General features: G+C 39.1%; 1 protein-coding gene across 2 annotated transcripts; it reads right to left on the reverse strand.

Moving 5' to 3' along the window:
* Window positions 1-18: 18 nt before the first annotated feature.
* kctd5b (potassium channel tetramerization domain containing 5b) lies at window positions 19-17,355 on the reverse strand. Of its 2 annotated transcripts, XM_056366166.1 has the most exons (7): window positions 16,889-17,355; window positions 9,870-9,978; window positions 9,376-9,467; window positions 9,180-9,275; window positions 8,878-8,982; window positions 6,259-6,384; window positions 19-3,739 (listed from the first exon to the last, which is right to left on the reverse strand). In XM_056366166.1, the coding sequence occupies exons 1-7, from the start codon at window positions 17,108-17,110 to the stop codon at window positions 3,710-3,712; spliced, it is 780 nt and encodes a 259-aa protein (XP_056222141.1). In that variant the 5' UTR covers window positions 17,111-17,355; the 3' UTR covers window positions 19-3,709. The 2 variants fall into 2 exon arrangements, with proteins under 2 accessions (XP_056222141.1, XP_056222142.1); XM_056366167.1 differs by lacking the exon at window positions 8,878-8,982 and having other exon boundaries at window positions 16,889-17,348.
* Between the last annotated feature and the right edge of the window lie 16 nt (window positions 17,356-17,371).

Here is a 17,371-nt window from a genome sequence, read left to right on the forward strand (position 1 = left end):
TAAATACACACACAGATATGAATGACAACATTTTTATTGTGTTTACCTTATGCAAGACCATATAGATCTATCCCCTTAACCTCATACCTAGTTTTTACATTTTTAACATTGCATAAGATCATATATAAGTGATCTATGTAGTGATATGAGAACCATATTCAATGTAACTGTTAGAGTGAGGAAAAATGACACATTCATTCCCTCTGATTACAAGTGTGATCATCTTCAATCATGCATTACTGTGGTCTGTGGCTTATAACTTGAATGCAAAACAAAATTGGGCACTTAAAAGTATTAGGCTACAGATTTGATAAGTATGTCCATCACATGAAATGATTATCAATGCCAAATGCTCAACCAGGCAACCTGTTTGTGAAGGGCATTAAAGGTAATGTAGCTGCTAAAGAAGAGGGGTTAAACACCTCAGACCAGAGTATATCAAATGAGGTTACAACTGAACCAAGCGTATCAAACACAAAACACTTTAAATCTCATTGCAGAAAAAAAGTCAAAAGAGGACCCAGATAAACCTTAGCTCTGATCCAACACAGGTAAAGTTTCATCCAGTTAAAAGTGAGCAACTCTGCCATTAGAGAGGGCGGAAAGCAAGATTGTCTGCAACGCTCAAGCATAGGCTGTCAGAAGTGGATGGAGTATCTTATAATGTCTGTGTGAGTATCAGTTCATATGGAGTGGGGAATGCTAGTTGCCCCTGGTGCAGTCACACAAGTCAGACGTATGGTTAACATGTGTGAGGGAGTGCAAGACAGTACATAATTGGAAGGCTTCAAAATACTATAGCAAATGTAAACATAGCCTAGCTCTGGCAGGAAATCCAGTCTACTTTGATTGAACCTCTTTGCAGATCTCAAATTTTGCACTTTAAAAGCCCTTGTGTGTGTGTTTTTGTGTGTGTCACTATCAAAATCATGCATCCATACATGTTTCCCCGACAATACAAAATTTTTTTTAGTCAAGTGTATACGTGTACATGTGAGTAAATGGAGGTTTGCGTGTCGTTAACAATTCTATATGTACAAAGTGTGCCAGCATTAAGAAAGGTTTACTCATCCCTGACACTAAGATCAATGTGTACAATACACATAAGACATTGAATTTTGGTCATTGGGAAAAAGGCAACACTAAATGATTAATTGTGAATGAAATATCCAACCTATCAAAAACCACACATCAAACCTGAAAACAACTTTCTATAAAAAAAAAGTGTTCTAAAATGCAGTATTTACATTAACAACATTACAGGCTGTAAGCAATGTGCACAGTGTTGTTTTTCCACTGTAGTGCTTGTAATGCTGTGTACGAAATCTACACAATCCAAAATGCTTAGAAGAATCTATCACACTGCAAGAAAAAATACATTTGTTTTCAAATGTAACAGTCAACTTCATAGCCAGCCAAGTATAGCTTTGTTATTGGTTATCAAAACATGTTCCAGGCATGTTCTCAGTGAAAGACACCTTATTCAGCTTCAGCTGTTTCAACCCCAACTCAGAAATCTCTAGCGTCCTGTACAAACAATGCAAAACAGAAGTTAACATTGTCAAGATTCTCTCATTTTTGAAGATCCAGTATAAACAACTTCCATTTGAAGTCGTGTTTTCTATACAGTGTACAAAACGTGCAGTTTTTTTTTTTTTTAAAGAGTTAAATATTAATATTGAATTTGGATTATTTACATCAAAAAATCCTCTGGATATGAACTGAAAGTCCTTCACCACTGCCTTCAATCAGTTCGAGTCCCCAAACCTCAATCAAAACAAATACTTCCCCACAAAAAGATCTTAAACAAGATGCTCCCTCGAACATACAAAGTAAACCAGTTAAGGAAAACTCAAAAGTCAGTGGGATAAGGTAAAAAAAGACGCCACTGTCTCAGATGATGTTTTTCCTGACAGGAAACAGGACATCACTGGAGGACACTGATGTTTAAAAAATATTATCACTGTAAAACAAAATTCATATCCAAAACACCTTTGATTTTTTTTTTTTTTTTTTTTGGCAGTTAACTTTAGATTTATGAACATGAGGTCTCAAACTAAACTAGAAGTTCATTAAAATTAACTTTACTACTTTACAACATTTAGAGAGCAAATTTTTTAGTTCTTTACACTACTAAAATTCTACATTTTGCATGAACATTTGCGGTTAAATGTATCTCCAATACTCAAAAGTTAAATCCTTATAATACAGGTAAAAGGACCTGAAAATGTGTATTACTTGACCTAACAGCACACAATGACCATATCACTGGGTAAATGGGTTACTAAGGTTGCAAGATAGAGTATATGGTCTCACAAGCAGCTACAGTAGCAACACATATACTTCTCAAGCCGAGAACGTGAATGATAAATAAGTATCTTGCATTGCCATATCTGCTGTGTCTCTCAAGTTAGCTTACTTAGCCTACGGCCCTGTTCAGACCTTGCAATAACATGCATCTCGAGTGATCACTTGTGATCGGATGCCAGTTCCCTGCTCTACAAACAAATAAGCACGTACTTTATTTCTGTCTGCAAAGCCCAAAAAGTAGAAAAATCAATATGTGACAATCAATACTGATATTGTGACAGGTCGCAACAAATAAACTGATGTATGGGAAACACTGTGAGAAGTGTAAAAATATTTGAGTTATTATGAAACTGAAACCTGACTGTACCAGAGCATGACAACTGAGTAGGCGATCGTTCAACGTGGTTCAGGACACATTTGCATTCAAACTCTTAAAAGAATGAGGCCATATGCAATCCAGACCCCCTATAAATGTGGTTCGAGTGATCTGATCTCACTTGCATCCTTAATGCACTTGGGTGCTTTCACACCTGCACTTAGAGCTGTCCTCTTGTGATCTGATCACCTGAGACGCACGCATGTTAATGCCAGGTCTGAACAGGGTCGCTGCGAAATGGGACTTTCTTCTCTTCATTACAGGTCATTTCCCCATCACCAATAAAAGCCCTGTAAGTGATAAATTACGTAATGCCCCTTAACCTACACAGACAAATCACAGTGACATTTTGTTCCTTTTTTGACCTTGAATAGTAACTGGAAAAATATTTTGAATCAAAGTAAAATGCCACCTCAACTACATCTGACAAAACGTGTGATGTATAGTTGGGATCCTCATGATCACAAATCTCAGTATAACGGTTTGAAATCTTTGGAAAAAACATTTTATCGATTTGTTTTTGGGGTAAATTTCACATTAAATAGCCTAACTCTTTAACATGTGCTTAATCAATGCACAATTCCCTTCTTAACATCTTTAAACAATAATTTTGAGTTGATTTTTTTTGAGTTATAAAGACCATACTGATCCCTTACCAGACCCTTGAGTTGGAGGATATAATTAATTCAATAGATGACCCTGAGTGAATCATTGGCCTTATATGATGACGGCCATAGTTTATAGCATATAACATTTGTAGATTGCAAATCCTTACTTTCAATTAGAAAAAAAAAAAAAAAAAAAAAAAAAACTTGCCGCTAATTTAAAAAGGTCCAGTTTAAATGTACAGGCACAAATTGTCAGTAAACAGACTTATTTACATCAAGAAATAAAAACAAAAATGGAGGGAAAACACAAAATAAATGCACACCCCCCCTTTAAATCTCCATTGTGCCAAACGTTCTTCCACAAAGATGATATGTTTGCATCATAACACCTGGAGCTCATAATACTAAGTCCTCTTCACATCCGGGAACCTCTTTCCTGAAGAATCTGCAGAGACAAAAGCATGATATAATGAACAAAAACTCAATGTACAACATGCTACGAGTCATTTAGTACTGACTCTCTACAACCCCCTGTATTTCAGCAGTCAAAGGTTTTTTTTTTTTTTCTTAAACCGAAGCAATCATGCCTGCCACATATTGTTTCCCAGCCAGAAGCGCTCATACATTTACTCTACGTGCTACTTGAATAAGCAGCAGAGAAAAAGGGAAATGCTTGCACTAGTGAAGAAAATAAAAGCTTTGCTAGAAACTACTCTACATGCTGCTGAAGCTTACCACAGTGCCCCGAATGCCTCTGAACTTAAAGAGATGAAAATAAAATAAAAAAGAGATGAAGAGGGGCAAAATTCAAGATGAGAGCCTTTTCCAGGAAACAGCAGTGGAATCATAATGTAATATTTCATAATTAGTTTTAGTTCACTGCAGATGGTATTTCATAACATTTTTCAATTAACAAACATTTCCAATTGCTTGTTAAATTGCACTTCTGGTGCATCTATTCTCTCTTTTGGAACTTTGGGGCCATCACATGCAAAGGCTTAATCTCAGGGGTCTAAATGTGGAACTCTCATTAATGCGGCTCAAAATGTGGGAACAGCTACATAAATGTAACTGAGAAGTAAGGACTGCATATTTTTGTCCAGGTGTTAACTCAATTTTAACAAGTACATTTAGTTTAGTAGCATTTTTGCTGTTACACTGAGCAACTTAACCTGTTGCCTGGGAGCAAAGAACATTTACTGGAATTTAACACTGAAGGGTTAATATGAAATTAATACGAAATTTTTGCATCGATTTTTATCAGCGCTGTGCAAGCAAAACTACAACTACTACTATTTTTGACAATGAAAATGAACAGAGAGAGTAGAGTACCCCTCCCTTCCTTAACAATATCATTGAATGAAGGACAATGGTCAAACTGCAGCAGCTGATGATTCAGCATGCCCTCCATTAACCAAGGCTGTGAGCATGGCAATAATTACAAGGGTCTTATTTACACTACTGAAACAAATTGAGTTCATCCCATCTGGCTCCAAAGAGGTTCACCTGCAAAGAAGTATTTGACCTGTCTTAGCAGGAACCATCTGGCTTTTTATCTTGCTTTGGCTTGTAGACTCTGAAGACCAAAGCTGATTTCCAACCTTGAATCTGTCACTTTATTCTGGTTTAAGTATCTGAAGTTTTTCAATAGTGTAAAACGCATCAGGGATGCATGGGAAAGGAAGAGGAGAACAAACTCAGGAGGTGTGATGGAGGCACTACGAGCAGTTGAGCGCTCACCAGTGAGTCATAAGTGCTCAACCCTAATCAGAGTCATTCATTTCATAATCTGTCTCTTCGTCCTCGCTCTGAGCAACATGCAGCATGCAGACAGCACAGAAGAAGACAAGAAAGGCATGTTGTAAAATAATGGAAATGAATGGAGGAGTAAAATGTAGGAGAGGAGAACATGGAGAAAAAAAAACAAAAAACTAATGGCTCATTTTCAGAGGGGATTAACATAAACAACTACTGTACATTTAGTGTCTCTATGCAGAACTCAAAGACACAAAACACATTGAAATGTTATCTGAGGACACCGTTCTAATGGACTCAATTCACTTGTCACAAATGTCTGCAAATCCGGCCTTTTAGACAAATAACATACGCTTGCAATACATTGGACTGATGATTTTATATTTTAATTCTTTGTTATGATATACAGAAATCAGTCATACTCATTGACCCAGTTTGGACAAGGTGCCCCCGGAAACAATAGCAACAAAGTCTCTACTCTTTCTCAACATTTGTTTGAAAGATGCACTGGCAGCGTTTCATCTTCCTATTTAAATAAACAGCAGCATGAATATAGGTTTAACGGTGTGCTTCTTCATGTGTAGCTGTCTGCAAGGATAGGGGCCCCCATGGGCACAAGCTGATGGAAGCTTGAATTCCTCAGGGCGTGCCTCCTGCTTCGCTGCAAAAGCCCTTGAGAAAATGACAGACCTTGCTCCGCTAATCTGCAGACCTGGGCTTTCTTAATGCTCCTAGCGTGGATTATACTGGAGGTTTTTTTCATTTGAAGTGAAATCTAACACAACCAAAGTCTAAATGCTGGGATAATGCATTTAGAAACACCATTTTGTGACCCCCCCCCCCCATCCTTGACATCAAAATGAAGGTTTTTCATCAACGAAAAATGCTCTCCTGTGTAGGTTTAGGTAAGAAAAAGAGAATGTCCAAATTAATGGCTGCTCTGCTTCAATATATATCTTATCTTCCTCTTTTCCTCTCTCTTTTTATCACTTGCGGTACAGGCAGTCTAGTTTTTAACTGAAGCACTGAATATTCACAATGTTCTCCTTCATAGAGGTTTCTCATCAATAAACTAGAGGTGCTCTCTGTCCCCTGGTGGCATGTTCATAAATGCAGTGCATTTAAAACATCCAGCACAGGCCATCATTCACAGATGTTTGCTATGGATGTATATTTTCTACCGGCCTCTCCACACTCACACTCACTTACCTTAGCCTTCTCACTGGGCTCACTGTTTGTCCCGTATGATTGATTGTGCAGCTCCTTGGAGACTACACACAGGAACTCGGCTTGGTCTTCGTTTCCGTAGTTGTAAGAGGAGCCTATGCTGACCAGCTAGAGAGACACGAGAGCAGAGCACATGGGAAGAATTAGACTTAGACTGATGAAAAAGAGGCTAAAACTGGGTTACACATGGTGGGAAAACAGAGGTAGGAAGATGTTAAAAGTAATGTAAAAGAGGTTGATGACCAAACAGAGTCTACAGGTTCCTGCAACTTATACTTTTCAATATATTAAATTTATTTTCTTAGCTCAAAACAGTTCATACAGAACAATCTGAGTACTGTCTGAATAACTCACTTTGAAGTTTGTTTTTAGGATTAATTATCTCACATTTTTGGCCGTAATTAGACCGACAGCAATGTCCAGTGACATAAGCTGTGGGTCAGGGTGGGAATGAAACATGACAAAGATTCTTGGTCAGATTTAAACCCAGGATGTCATGATTGCACAATTTCATGGTACACTGAGACCACGAGGCCACAACGGAGCCCCACTTAAACAATTTAAACCAGAATACTAAAGAGTTAATTGCTAAATTGCCATTTGTTTTGAGTATTTGTCAGTACATTTATAAAGAATGCAATTCATTCTCAGGACCTGCAGACATGCCAGCATGGAAATCCTAATTAGAAACTCAAACAGTTGTCTAAGTAAATCATACAGAAAATAAAATAACCAGTGTACCACAAAAATAAAGTAATAACCATGAAAAAAAGAGCAGACACTATAGAAAGAAAAAAAAAAAAAAAAAAAAAACATGATCAGCAAGATTATCACTGACAGAATACAAGTGCAGTGACCACAGGAAGCAAACATGCTGGTTGAAAATAAATGGGAACTGGTGGATTTGACTTGATAGGACCAGGCTTGTTTAAAGTGAATGAGTAAAACTGAAGCTTTAAAAACTACAGTATCCGCTACAAAACAAATAAAAAGGAGCAAACCACAAAGTAGCTCACTCCCATCCATCATTTCAGTCCCATTTTTTTTTTAGCTCTTTGACTTGACATGTGAGTTTTCTCCAATGCTTCCAGTGTAAAATTATTTGGGATCAACACCATCAGCGTGGTATTCATGGAGCTGCACTCTTTAATATTGTGTCTGTAATTGTATTTTGTTGTGTACCTACTACTGTTCAGCTTCCAGTCTATCACAAGGGTTTACTTAAGACTGTCCAGGGAACTAGGGGCAACCCAAAGTCAACCAAGTGAAAATGTCAGTGAAGCTACTGCTTGTAACAGCAGGTAACTTTTTCCCTTGAAACATTAGATTATGTCACACAGTAAAAAGGATTAGTGCAAGAAAATCCTACTAACGGCATCTTCAAATACATCTGAAAAATAAACATGGAAACTTCTACTCTTCCTGTTCCCAGTCACATCAGTCCAAATAAAAAGAGAGACAGAGGACACAAGAGGACAAATAAAAGGATGAGACCTTTCAGATCTTTATAAAACAAAACTGTATGCACACCTTGAAAAACATGAGAAAAAACAGCAATTCCTGTTCTTGTATAACTGCTTTTATTGCTGAATGTCAAGTGTGTGCATAATGCAGGCTACATGTATACCCTCAGTACCCAGGTGTGCATGTTCAGACAGGCATCACCTCATTAGCCGCTGCTGCCGGAGACTTGTTGTTGTTAAGCGATCAGTCTTACATTAGGCATCAACACAGCAAAAAAAAAAAAAAAAAAAAAAGACCAAATAATCTCAGCTAGCTACTTTGGATTACACTTGTCACACTGCTACAAATTCAACACACACCAACTCCTACAATTTTCAGCATAAAATACTCCTAAAAAAACATTTTATCTATACATCTATATTTATGGAGTCTTAAAGAAGGCAGTGGGTCATTAAAGCTCTTCCCTAAAGACTCTTCTGGGCTGATGACCATGCTAAGCTTTGCATAAGGAGTGTTTCTAAGAGTTTCCAATCTGACCTGTGTAAAGAGATTAGTGAGATTTGAGCTCTGATGGGAGATCCAATGATCCCTCGTCTCAGAGGGATTCATTCACACATCCAATAAACACTTTCTACACCCAAACGTGTTCTCTCATTAAAAAAAAAAAAAACAAAACAAAAAAAACAAGCTCTAATGTAAATTTGGACTATTCACTCTTAATGTTTGAATCTTACTCACAAGATACATTACCTGGCTGAAGATGAAACAACATTTTTAGAGTTTCACCTCTAAAGAACCAGAACTATATTACAGCACAGCCCCCAGAGCGGCTACATCAAAGCAGAACACAGAAAGCTGTTGACAAGTTTACAAACTGTGAATGTAGCATGAATACAAAAAATAAAAAAAAAAATGTAATAAAACAATACCACAGACAAGAAAAAAAAGATGTCATCTTCTTTTAGCCTCACTGGTGAGCAAGCAGTACAAATGAACACTGAAAATAATCAACTCAAAACAAAAGATGAGCTAACAGCTAAGTGTCTACTAAGGACAAACAATGGCCAACGGGGTGTGTATGGACAACATTGGGACCATGCAGTGACCAGCCCGTGGACAGAAATTTGTGGGACACACCTCTCCGCTGTTGTTTGGCAAAGCAGACTCCTCTCCCTTCACCTCCCTTGACACAATCAGCAGAAACTCTGACTGGTGGGCCCGCCCGTAACCTATACTGACAAGCTGCAACAACCAATCAGAGCACAGAAGGGATGCCCGGATCATGTATGCGGACATTGAGAAAGATGTGATTTGCTGTTTGGCTTTTTAGCCATTTCCAATATTGAGGATTGGACTTTCTGGGTCAATGTGAGCATAGCGGGGTGGGTGAAGCACATGAAAGGAGGATTGTTGCTGTGACCTTGCAAGAAGAGATTTACCTGTTCAAACTTCCAGCCGTCGGACATGGTAGACACCATCTGTGTCAGCTCCTCTTCCTGGCACTGCAGCACCCGGTACACATGCTTCACCGGAACCTGAGAGGAAGAATGAACACATGAGGGAAATAAGATGAAAAGGGAGAAATAATTCCCAAAATAAATGGAAAAGAAATGTTACATTCATCAAGGAATGTACCTGTGATGTTTTGCAGTCACGTTCCCTGATCTTGTCCTTGATGAGCTTTATTAATGATGTGATGTTGTAGAATTCAGCTTCTTCTAACACACCTTAAAACAGTGAAAAAGAAACAATTCAAGTTTTTCATGCCGGAATATAAAACTAAAAATTAGGTTTAGCTACAAACAATGGCATCTAATGTTTTGCAGAGATGCTACTACAAAAAGCGTATTTAAATCTATATTTGTTAAACCAAATTATTCACATTGCACTTGTGTTCTGTTAAAACTGAAATGTGGATGGACTGTTTAGATGGAAATGTTAAAAATACCCAAACTTCTTTGCTGTCATTTCCTTGCAATCATCATCATCGCTGTTGTTTAGATATTAAAACGTTTCCACCAGCAATCAACAGTAATGAAGTGAAATGTTGAAAACAAATGTTCACACCGTTACAATGCATTTAATGTGCTATAGCAAACTGTATTTTGATTTGGAAAATATTTCGTTACCTTCCTCTGCCAAGTCCCTGTTGAGCACCAGTTTGCCATGCCTCAAGTAGTTTAGCACTGGCCCGAAGTATGCAGGGTCTCTGTCTATGAGATAGGCACCAGTTTCATCCTGAAAAGCAAAACGGAGGAAGAGGAGATTAATACAATTACACTGTATTCACTGTCACAGTTTTGAATTTAAAAAAACAAATAAAAGTCTAACATTTATTTCCCACACTTAAAACACTGATATCAATTTAATTCTGTGGATCCAGCAGTGTATAGACACACAGAGACAAAAAGTGATTTCAATCCTCTCATCCGACACGATTCAAGACAAACCAATGAGCAGGTGCATGCTTTAAACATAATCTGAAACATAATCCGGGGGGGGGGGGACCAAACATTATGCATCAGTGAATAAAACTTGGGGGATGAGAATTACGAGGTCAGCTCCTGTGCTGATAATCTCTACAGGGGCTGATAAGACATGCGCACACAGAGCCACACACGCGTGCAACAGCTTTGGGATATCACTTCACTGTTCCCACAGGCCTTGGGTTTGATCCCGATTCCTTCACAACCACTGGGTATTCCCCTATTTCTTTAAGTACTGTGATTAGACCGTCTTTGTCTCACGGGGAAGGAGGAGGCTAAAACAATTAGAGCAGAACAGAAAAAGATTTGGAACAGCAGGCTGAATCCACCAAGGGGACCAGGAGGAAGCACCTTGGCTTACAACTGACGATTAGCCGAGTCTGGTCTGTCACATAGTTGGCCTCACACATAATATGAAAGTCAGTTCGATGTCGGCTGCAGTAGTTAGACAGCTGTTCAGTTTACTACTAAAAGTTGTGTAATACGATGTGACATTTTGTAAAATACTCTGTATAGAGGAAAGGCCTTCAGCAAATTTTACTACAGGATGTTTGACTTTGCATCAGTTGAGTATATGGCTTCAGGTGCAAATTAGCAGCATCACTGGCTGGTGCAGCATCTGACATTATTTACCCAAGAACACAGAAATATTGTCATACACTCCAGACCATGACCAAGATCAGACAGTCTTCACTGGCAAGCACATGTACATTCATAGCTACATAGCGCCTCTTCACAAGTCCTGAGATGGATTCAACTCAAAACCCATTAATCTTTCCAATAATGAGAAAAAGTCCCAGTGCATTTTCTTTTGTAATGAATCTCTGAACCCTCTTGGTTGGTTGACCTCCTTTCCAAGGCAAAAATATCCCACAGGAGCCCAGTGAAGCTCTATTTTGGTCTCATTGCCCTGTGTCAGTTCCTTACATTTTCATAGTCACTGAAGTTTAAGCACAAGTACAGGTGGGCCTGAATGGAGGAAACAGACTGCACAACTCACATTCAAGCCACACTATACAGGATGCTTGAGTTTCACATTGAATGTTAAGTTATTCTTGGCCTCTATCTATTCCTCTTTGCATCACAAAAGCCACCCTGCACCAACTATTTATATATTTGTTTACCACATGGCCACCTGTAACTACTGATAATCCTTTCATAAAAAATGTTACCCAATGATTATCAACAATAAGATAAAATAGGTATTACAAACATTCTGTGAAAAGCCACCATTGCATGGTATTGAATGCAACTTAAAATATATAATGAGCTCATAAAAAAGGTATTTATCGAGCTAAGACCTTTACCATATTTCCTGTTCTTAACCTTTTCTTTCACCCTTTGGAAGCACAAAAACTTTTATTTCTTATTAACTTCTGACAGTGCTGGGGAGACCAGAACCAACTGTGCGTAGTAGAATTATATTGACAAAATATTAAAAAACATGAATATAGCATGACCTTGAGAGCTAAACAGGTTTTTTCATACTATGGACATGACTGAAATTTTTGCCTCAACTGCTTTTCCTGTTGTTCCCTGTCAAAAATCTGTCAACCTTGTACTTTACAAGGCCAAATGAACCAGATATGGAGACCTTTTTCACAGCAGGCCTGTTGACCTGTCATAACAGGAAAAGCACAGGTGTAAGTAATAACATTAATGATGGCTCCATTGGCACAATTAAAAATATTTTTGCTTACACCTGTGTCTGACAACGCCCAGGAAAAAAATATCATAATTTATGGTTGAAAAGCTGAAATCATTTGAAATTAATTCAGTTTCTGGAGTTTGATATGCTTCTTTACTGCAACCAGGGAATGCAAATGGTAAAACTTAAGACTATTTAGGGGACCCTCAAGAAGCACAATTATTAAAAGGCACATACCACAACTACCATGTTTCCAGTTTGATTTAAGACTTGTTTGACAAACATACCCCTCTTCTTCCTGGCTCTACACTATCCACTGAGGCAAAAATGCAAAAAAAAAACAAAAAAAAAAAACAGTAACCGGTTGTTTTTTGTGTCTATTGAATTTTGAATGTGGGTTTGAAAAGTGCTATGACACAATGTATTTGCCCTTTTCTCACAAGACATTTTGACGGTTGTAAACAACTTTAATTAGAGCTGAATTCCAGTTAGCACTTTGGTTTCAGGGTTCCAGGTATTGTGCATATTGGCTCGCAGGGACACTTAAATAACACAGACATTATCAATGTTATTAGGAACACCTGTACTTATCCTACTAGAATAACATATTAAGTCAAAATGTCAGCTGTGAAAAAGGTCAATTGCACTACACAAATAAACTATTGTATACTGCCTCAAAAACACTCCCACTGATCAAACACGCAAAGCTACCGAGTGTGTATTCTACACTTCTGTAAACTTTCCACTTCCTGACCTGTTGTACTGACAACCCTGCGGCTGGTCCTTTAGGTGCACATGTATCTACGGGGAACTTGGGGTGACAGTGCCCCAGTTCAGAGAAAGATGGCCTCTGCTGTGGACCCGTGTACACAAAGGGGACAGTGTTTTTAATTAAAAACAAAAGGCTGTGTCTCTGGGGGCCCAGGCTGGGGAGCACTGGGCAACAGAGGGGTGGGGACAGTGAGGGAATAGGAGGAGGGCTGCTGCCGGGATATACTATAGACAGGCAGGACAGAGGTGGCAAACTGAAAAGTAAGAATTAGAAAGCTATTAGTAAATTCTGAGAAAGTTCACCATTTCTGTGTAACACAATGACCATTATCAAAACCAGCTCAGCATATACAAATATTAAGGTTGTGAAGAGTACCAGAACATAGTATCTAACCAAACCAAAGAGACCAGATGATATCAACAAACACACCGAAGTGTCAACACCACCTACAATAACCACCAGAAATAGGTCAGTTCAGGGTAGGTCAAGCGTGCTACATGGCATCTTGTGGTTTGGCCTTGCAGAAATATTCAAACTGCAAAGCCTTCCATTCACACAGTCACTACAACCAAGTCAAATCAGGATTAACCATGACTGGATCCAAACTGAGGACAACTCAACTAAAAACTTAGATAAACAAAAGCCAATTAGAAGGGTGGCCTTCACAACAGAGGGAAGTGTAGCGTATTAACATTATCATTCTTCTCTTACACACAATACATATCCTCCCACAGGAAATACCACGGTGACCCACCCTTCAAGCACATGATGTCCAATAAGACTTTCTGCAGACACATTAACACCGACAGTCGAGTCTTAATTCAACAAAATCTACAAGTCGCTGCATGCTTGCTCCTGATTAAAATAAAGAGTTTACACAAGAAAATTGGATGGAACCATTAAACACAGATATTCACTGCAAAATTTCAGTCTCTCTTACAGTAAGACAGATGGTTAAAAGTAATTATCCAACCAACTACAACAAGACATGATACAAAAACAATTAACACGATCACGTGAGGGCTTTCCACTATGCTTAGGCCAAGAATAAAAAGAATGAAAGCATTATCAAGTGTGAAGTCGGCCTTCGCTGCAGCCAAGCTGGAGCACAAGCCCCCTGCAGAAACAGCGCTTAAAGATGTTGCAGTAGATCTTCTAAGTCACATGACTGTACTACTTAGCCAAGTGGAAGTCTGATCCTTGTAGAGTGGGAGCCAGGAGTCTCTCTGGAGTACAAGCAGTAATGGCATAGTCAAACAGGCCTTCATCTTTTAAATAATACAAACATCACATCAGGGCTTTATTATGTGAAACTATCTCATATTTCAAAATATTTAACACTGTCATTTGAATCCATGTTTGACCTTTCACCAAGGCTGGGAGGAACTTCTCGCCATTCTACCATTTTCAGCTCTGCAAGGTTACACCATCAGTGCGTTTTGCAGAACAATTTATGACAGCAAAGTGTTTCAGGCACTAAATGAACAGCTCCTTGTAAAAGTCCCGTAAAAGCTTTGCTGTCATGATGAGAAGCAGTTAAGTAGCTCCACGGCTAAGCTTGCAAGCCAGGAAATCACTGCAACCTGGAGCTTTCTCTAGGCAGAAGGAATATGAACTGCAATAGAAAAAGATGCTAAAAGTGAAAGATTGGTCTCATTGATGACTGAGATTAATGCAAAATAAAATTCAACCTGGCAACATTTTAATTTATTGCAACACAAAACAATGATCAATTGTAGGTGCCTGGCTTTTGTGAATAAAGTTGCTTTAGAATGATAAAGGCTTGAAATCGCACCTAATTGCCAATAGCACTCTGCAGTGCTATGTTGAGCACTTACTGCAAGAAGACAGAGCAGTAGGAGACGATATCACCGTTAAATATTTACGTTGCCTCCCACAGTGTGCTCAGGCATGACATACAACCTGAATCTGGCATTAAATGTGGCCATATTTCTCTCACACATGCTGTGGAGAGAAGTTGTTCAGGCAGCAAATGGATATGAATATGAAAAGAATAAGATGTTGAAGGAACAAGAATCCTTTGTGATGGGGTGTTTGAAAAATTGATGCAGCTCTCAAAGCTAGAAAGCTTGGTCTCTACTTGAGTGGCCCTGAGCTGAGTAGTTGGAGAGGAGGCGTCTGCCAAAGGGATAGATGCCGATTGATGTGCATCTCTCAGCTCGTGGACTCGACAATTGACAATTTTAGACAGATGTGCCATCTTATCATCTTTCACCATGAATTAAGTCACTTGCACTTTAAAAACCTGCTAACAACAATACAATATCACTAACATGACAGCACGAGTGGCATTTGTTAATTCTAAGATAACCAATTCAAAAAGAAAACTTATAAGTTGTTACAGTTGTGCATGTGACAGCACTTCCTCCACTTTCTCCCTGGTCTACCCCAATGTGCAAAACAGGCTTCAGTCAACAACATGAATAATGCAGTTCTCCTCAAGAGTCCTGCTGAAGCACGTCAGCCTGCGTGACTGAGAGCTGAACCACTCATTTCCTTGGCTAGGAAACACAATACTGTATTTGCCCAAAAACAGAACTCTACACTGATCTGTCACTCTGCTGGGCTTGCTATTCACTTGTGTGTGATGTGATGCAAAACCCCCCCCAAAAAAACACAGCCTTCTTTGCTCCATTGCGATTTAAAAAAATCATAACATATGTAGTTGAAGATACAGTGGCCATTAATGTAATATCTAAAATGAACCTGCCGTTTACTGGTAGCTATTTTAACCCAGACAATCTGCAGGAGAAAGGTACAGTAATGGCTTGAGAGTCTGATACATACTTAAGACAAGGGATTGAGATGGACTGATCCGTTGCTCATGGGAGGATAAACTGACAAAAAAGCAAGCTGATTATTCAGAGATTAAGATATTTGCATGAAAATACGAGATGAGCCTTGGTTTCAGCTTAGCATAAAGGGGGCCAGGGGTGAAGATTAAAATGTGCAAGTAGATGAAAACAATGAATAATAGGGCAGTAAAATGAACAGTTGAAAACAGAGCACATTACATTATATACACAGACACTAATAAATTGTTTTTGACCATGCCTTGGGCCTTAAAGCACGCACACTGCTGTTAAAAGTGGCAGATGGACGAACAGAGAGAAGCCTGCTTCTGGAGCATTGAGGCCATTCCGGGAGACGAATGACTTCATCCCGCAGCTCAGTTGACAGCAGCACCTCACCCCACTTGGCAATGACTTATGTACTCATTAGGGGAGCCTCACCACCAGAACATAGGCTTACTGCAGGGCAGACAGAGCCAAGACACAGACTAACCTCAAAAAAGGAAGGGAAAAACACAAACTGATCGAGCAATAAAGTCTTATACGTGTAGGTGATTTGGTTGGTTAATTGTAGGACTAACGCTTGTAGACACCGCCATCAGTGAAAACGCCAGAAAATAGCTATAGGTCGACAGTGTATCAAATTGAACATGATATAATTAAAAATTGAAATTTGTTGTTAGAGATTTGGTAACTGGAATATTATTCTAATTAAAGTTAAAGCTGACCCATACAATTCCCTTGGCTGTTAACACCGAGTGAAATAACCCACCCAATGTTTAGATTAAATATTTCAGTCCACTATCATCATATTCAAACCTGGATTATATTGTTTACATCGCCGGTCAAAGTCGAAACTGTAGCTGTAATTAGTTTTTTTTTTTTTGTCAACATTATCCACGTTATGAGAAAAATAGGTTTGCTCGCTATATGACACCTCAACGAGTGCAATGCAATGCATCGGCTTTAGATGAGGAAAGTTTGCAACTACTGTGGGGACTAACTATTTTCACAAAAAAAGATGTTTTAAAAAAATCCACTACACTAACTTTTCTAAAAGTCGACACTGTAAACGACACACGAAGGAAACCGCAAGATCTGTCATCTTATATTACACACCTAACGAGCGAGCTACACACAGGCTAGCAGCAAGATCGTATGTCATGTGGTGACCGTCGGAATCTAGCTAGCTTAGCGAGCTAATACTAGCTAGCAACAAAAATGAGTTAGCTCTGAGTTTTTGAATAAACACCAATTTTCACAAAGCTAGTAATCTTATTAAGCAAGCTGGTAAGCGCAGCTATCAATCAAACTACCTGCTAAACAATGCAGTGAGCAATTAAAAGCTATTTTCGTGGAAAATAAAATGTAGTTAATGAAGTACGCTCCTAACTATAGTGCTAACTAGCTGGACTAGCTTAGCATTTACCTTGTCGGAGTCGAGCTCGGGGTCAGCTTGGCTCAGTCTGTACAGAAATGATTTTGGATCTCGACACAGCGTCTGTCTCGTTGTTAAAAAGTATGTGCCCCCGACGTTTAGTCGAATCCACTTCGATGCCCCGACACCGGATGAAATGTTTCTCTCTGCCGGAGAATGGGCCAAACATCTCCGGTGAACGGAGCCGCTCGTCTCGGAGCTGTTCTCTGCCATCCCTCTCCTCGTCTCCTCCGCCCTTGCTTCGGATCTGTCTGTGCGGCTGACAGGAAATATCTAAGCTGCAGCCACTAACTTGGAGTCCACGATTCATGCAAAGCAGGCTGCCAGCTCCTCGGCCACTCCTACTAACCCACTCCACCAGCACAGACAGACACTTGCATAAATTATCCGAGGAAAGAGGTCCTCCCTAGATTGATCTACTGCTGCTTCAATGTGGAGCAATGATCTCTCGCTGCTGAGATACTGGAAATGAAA

This window comes from Seriola aureovittata, chromosome 21, assembly GCF_021018895.1.
Source record: "Seriola aureovittata isolate HTS-2021-v1 ecotype China chromosome 21, ASM2101889v1, whole genome shotgun sequence".
In the NCBI taxonomy this organism is placed as follows: Eukaryota; Metazoa; Chordata; class Actinopteri; order Carangiformes; family Carangidae; genus Seriola; species Seriola aureovittata.

Excerpts from the sequence above, each read along its gene's own strand:
- kctd5b (XM_056366166.1), bottom strand. The coding sequence starts at position 17,110 with ATGGCAGAGAACAGCTCCGAGACGAGCGGCTCCGTTCACCGGAGATGT. Across the intron at positions 9,468-9,869 it reads CAGGGACTTGGCAGAGGAAG|GTGTGTTAGAAGAAGCTGAA; the intron begins GTAACGAAATAT and ends CACTGTTTTAAG. Across the intron at positions 3,740-6,258 it reads AGCCCAGTGAGAAGGCTAAG|ATTCTTCAGGAAAGAGGTTC; the intron begins GTAAGTGAGTGT and ends TTGTCTCTGCAG.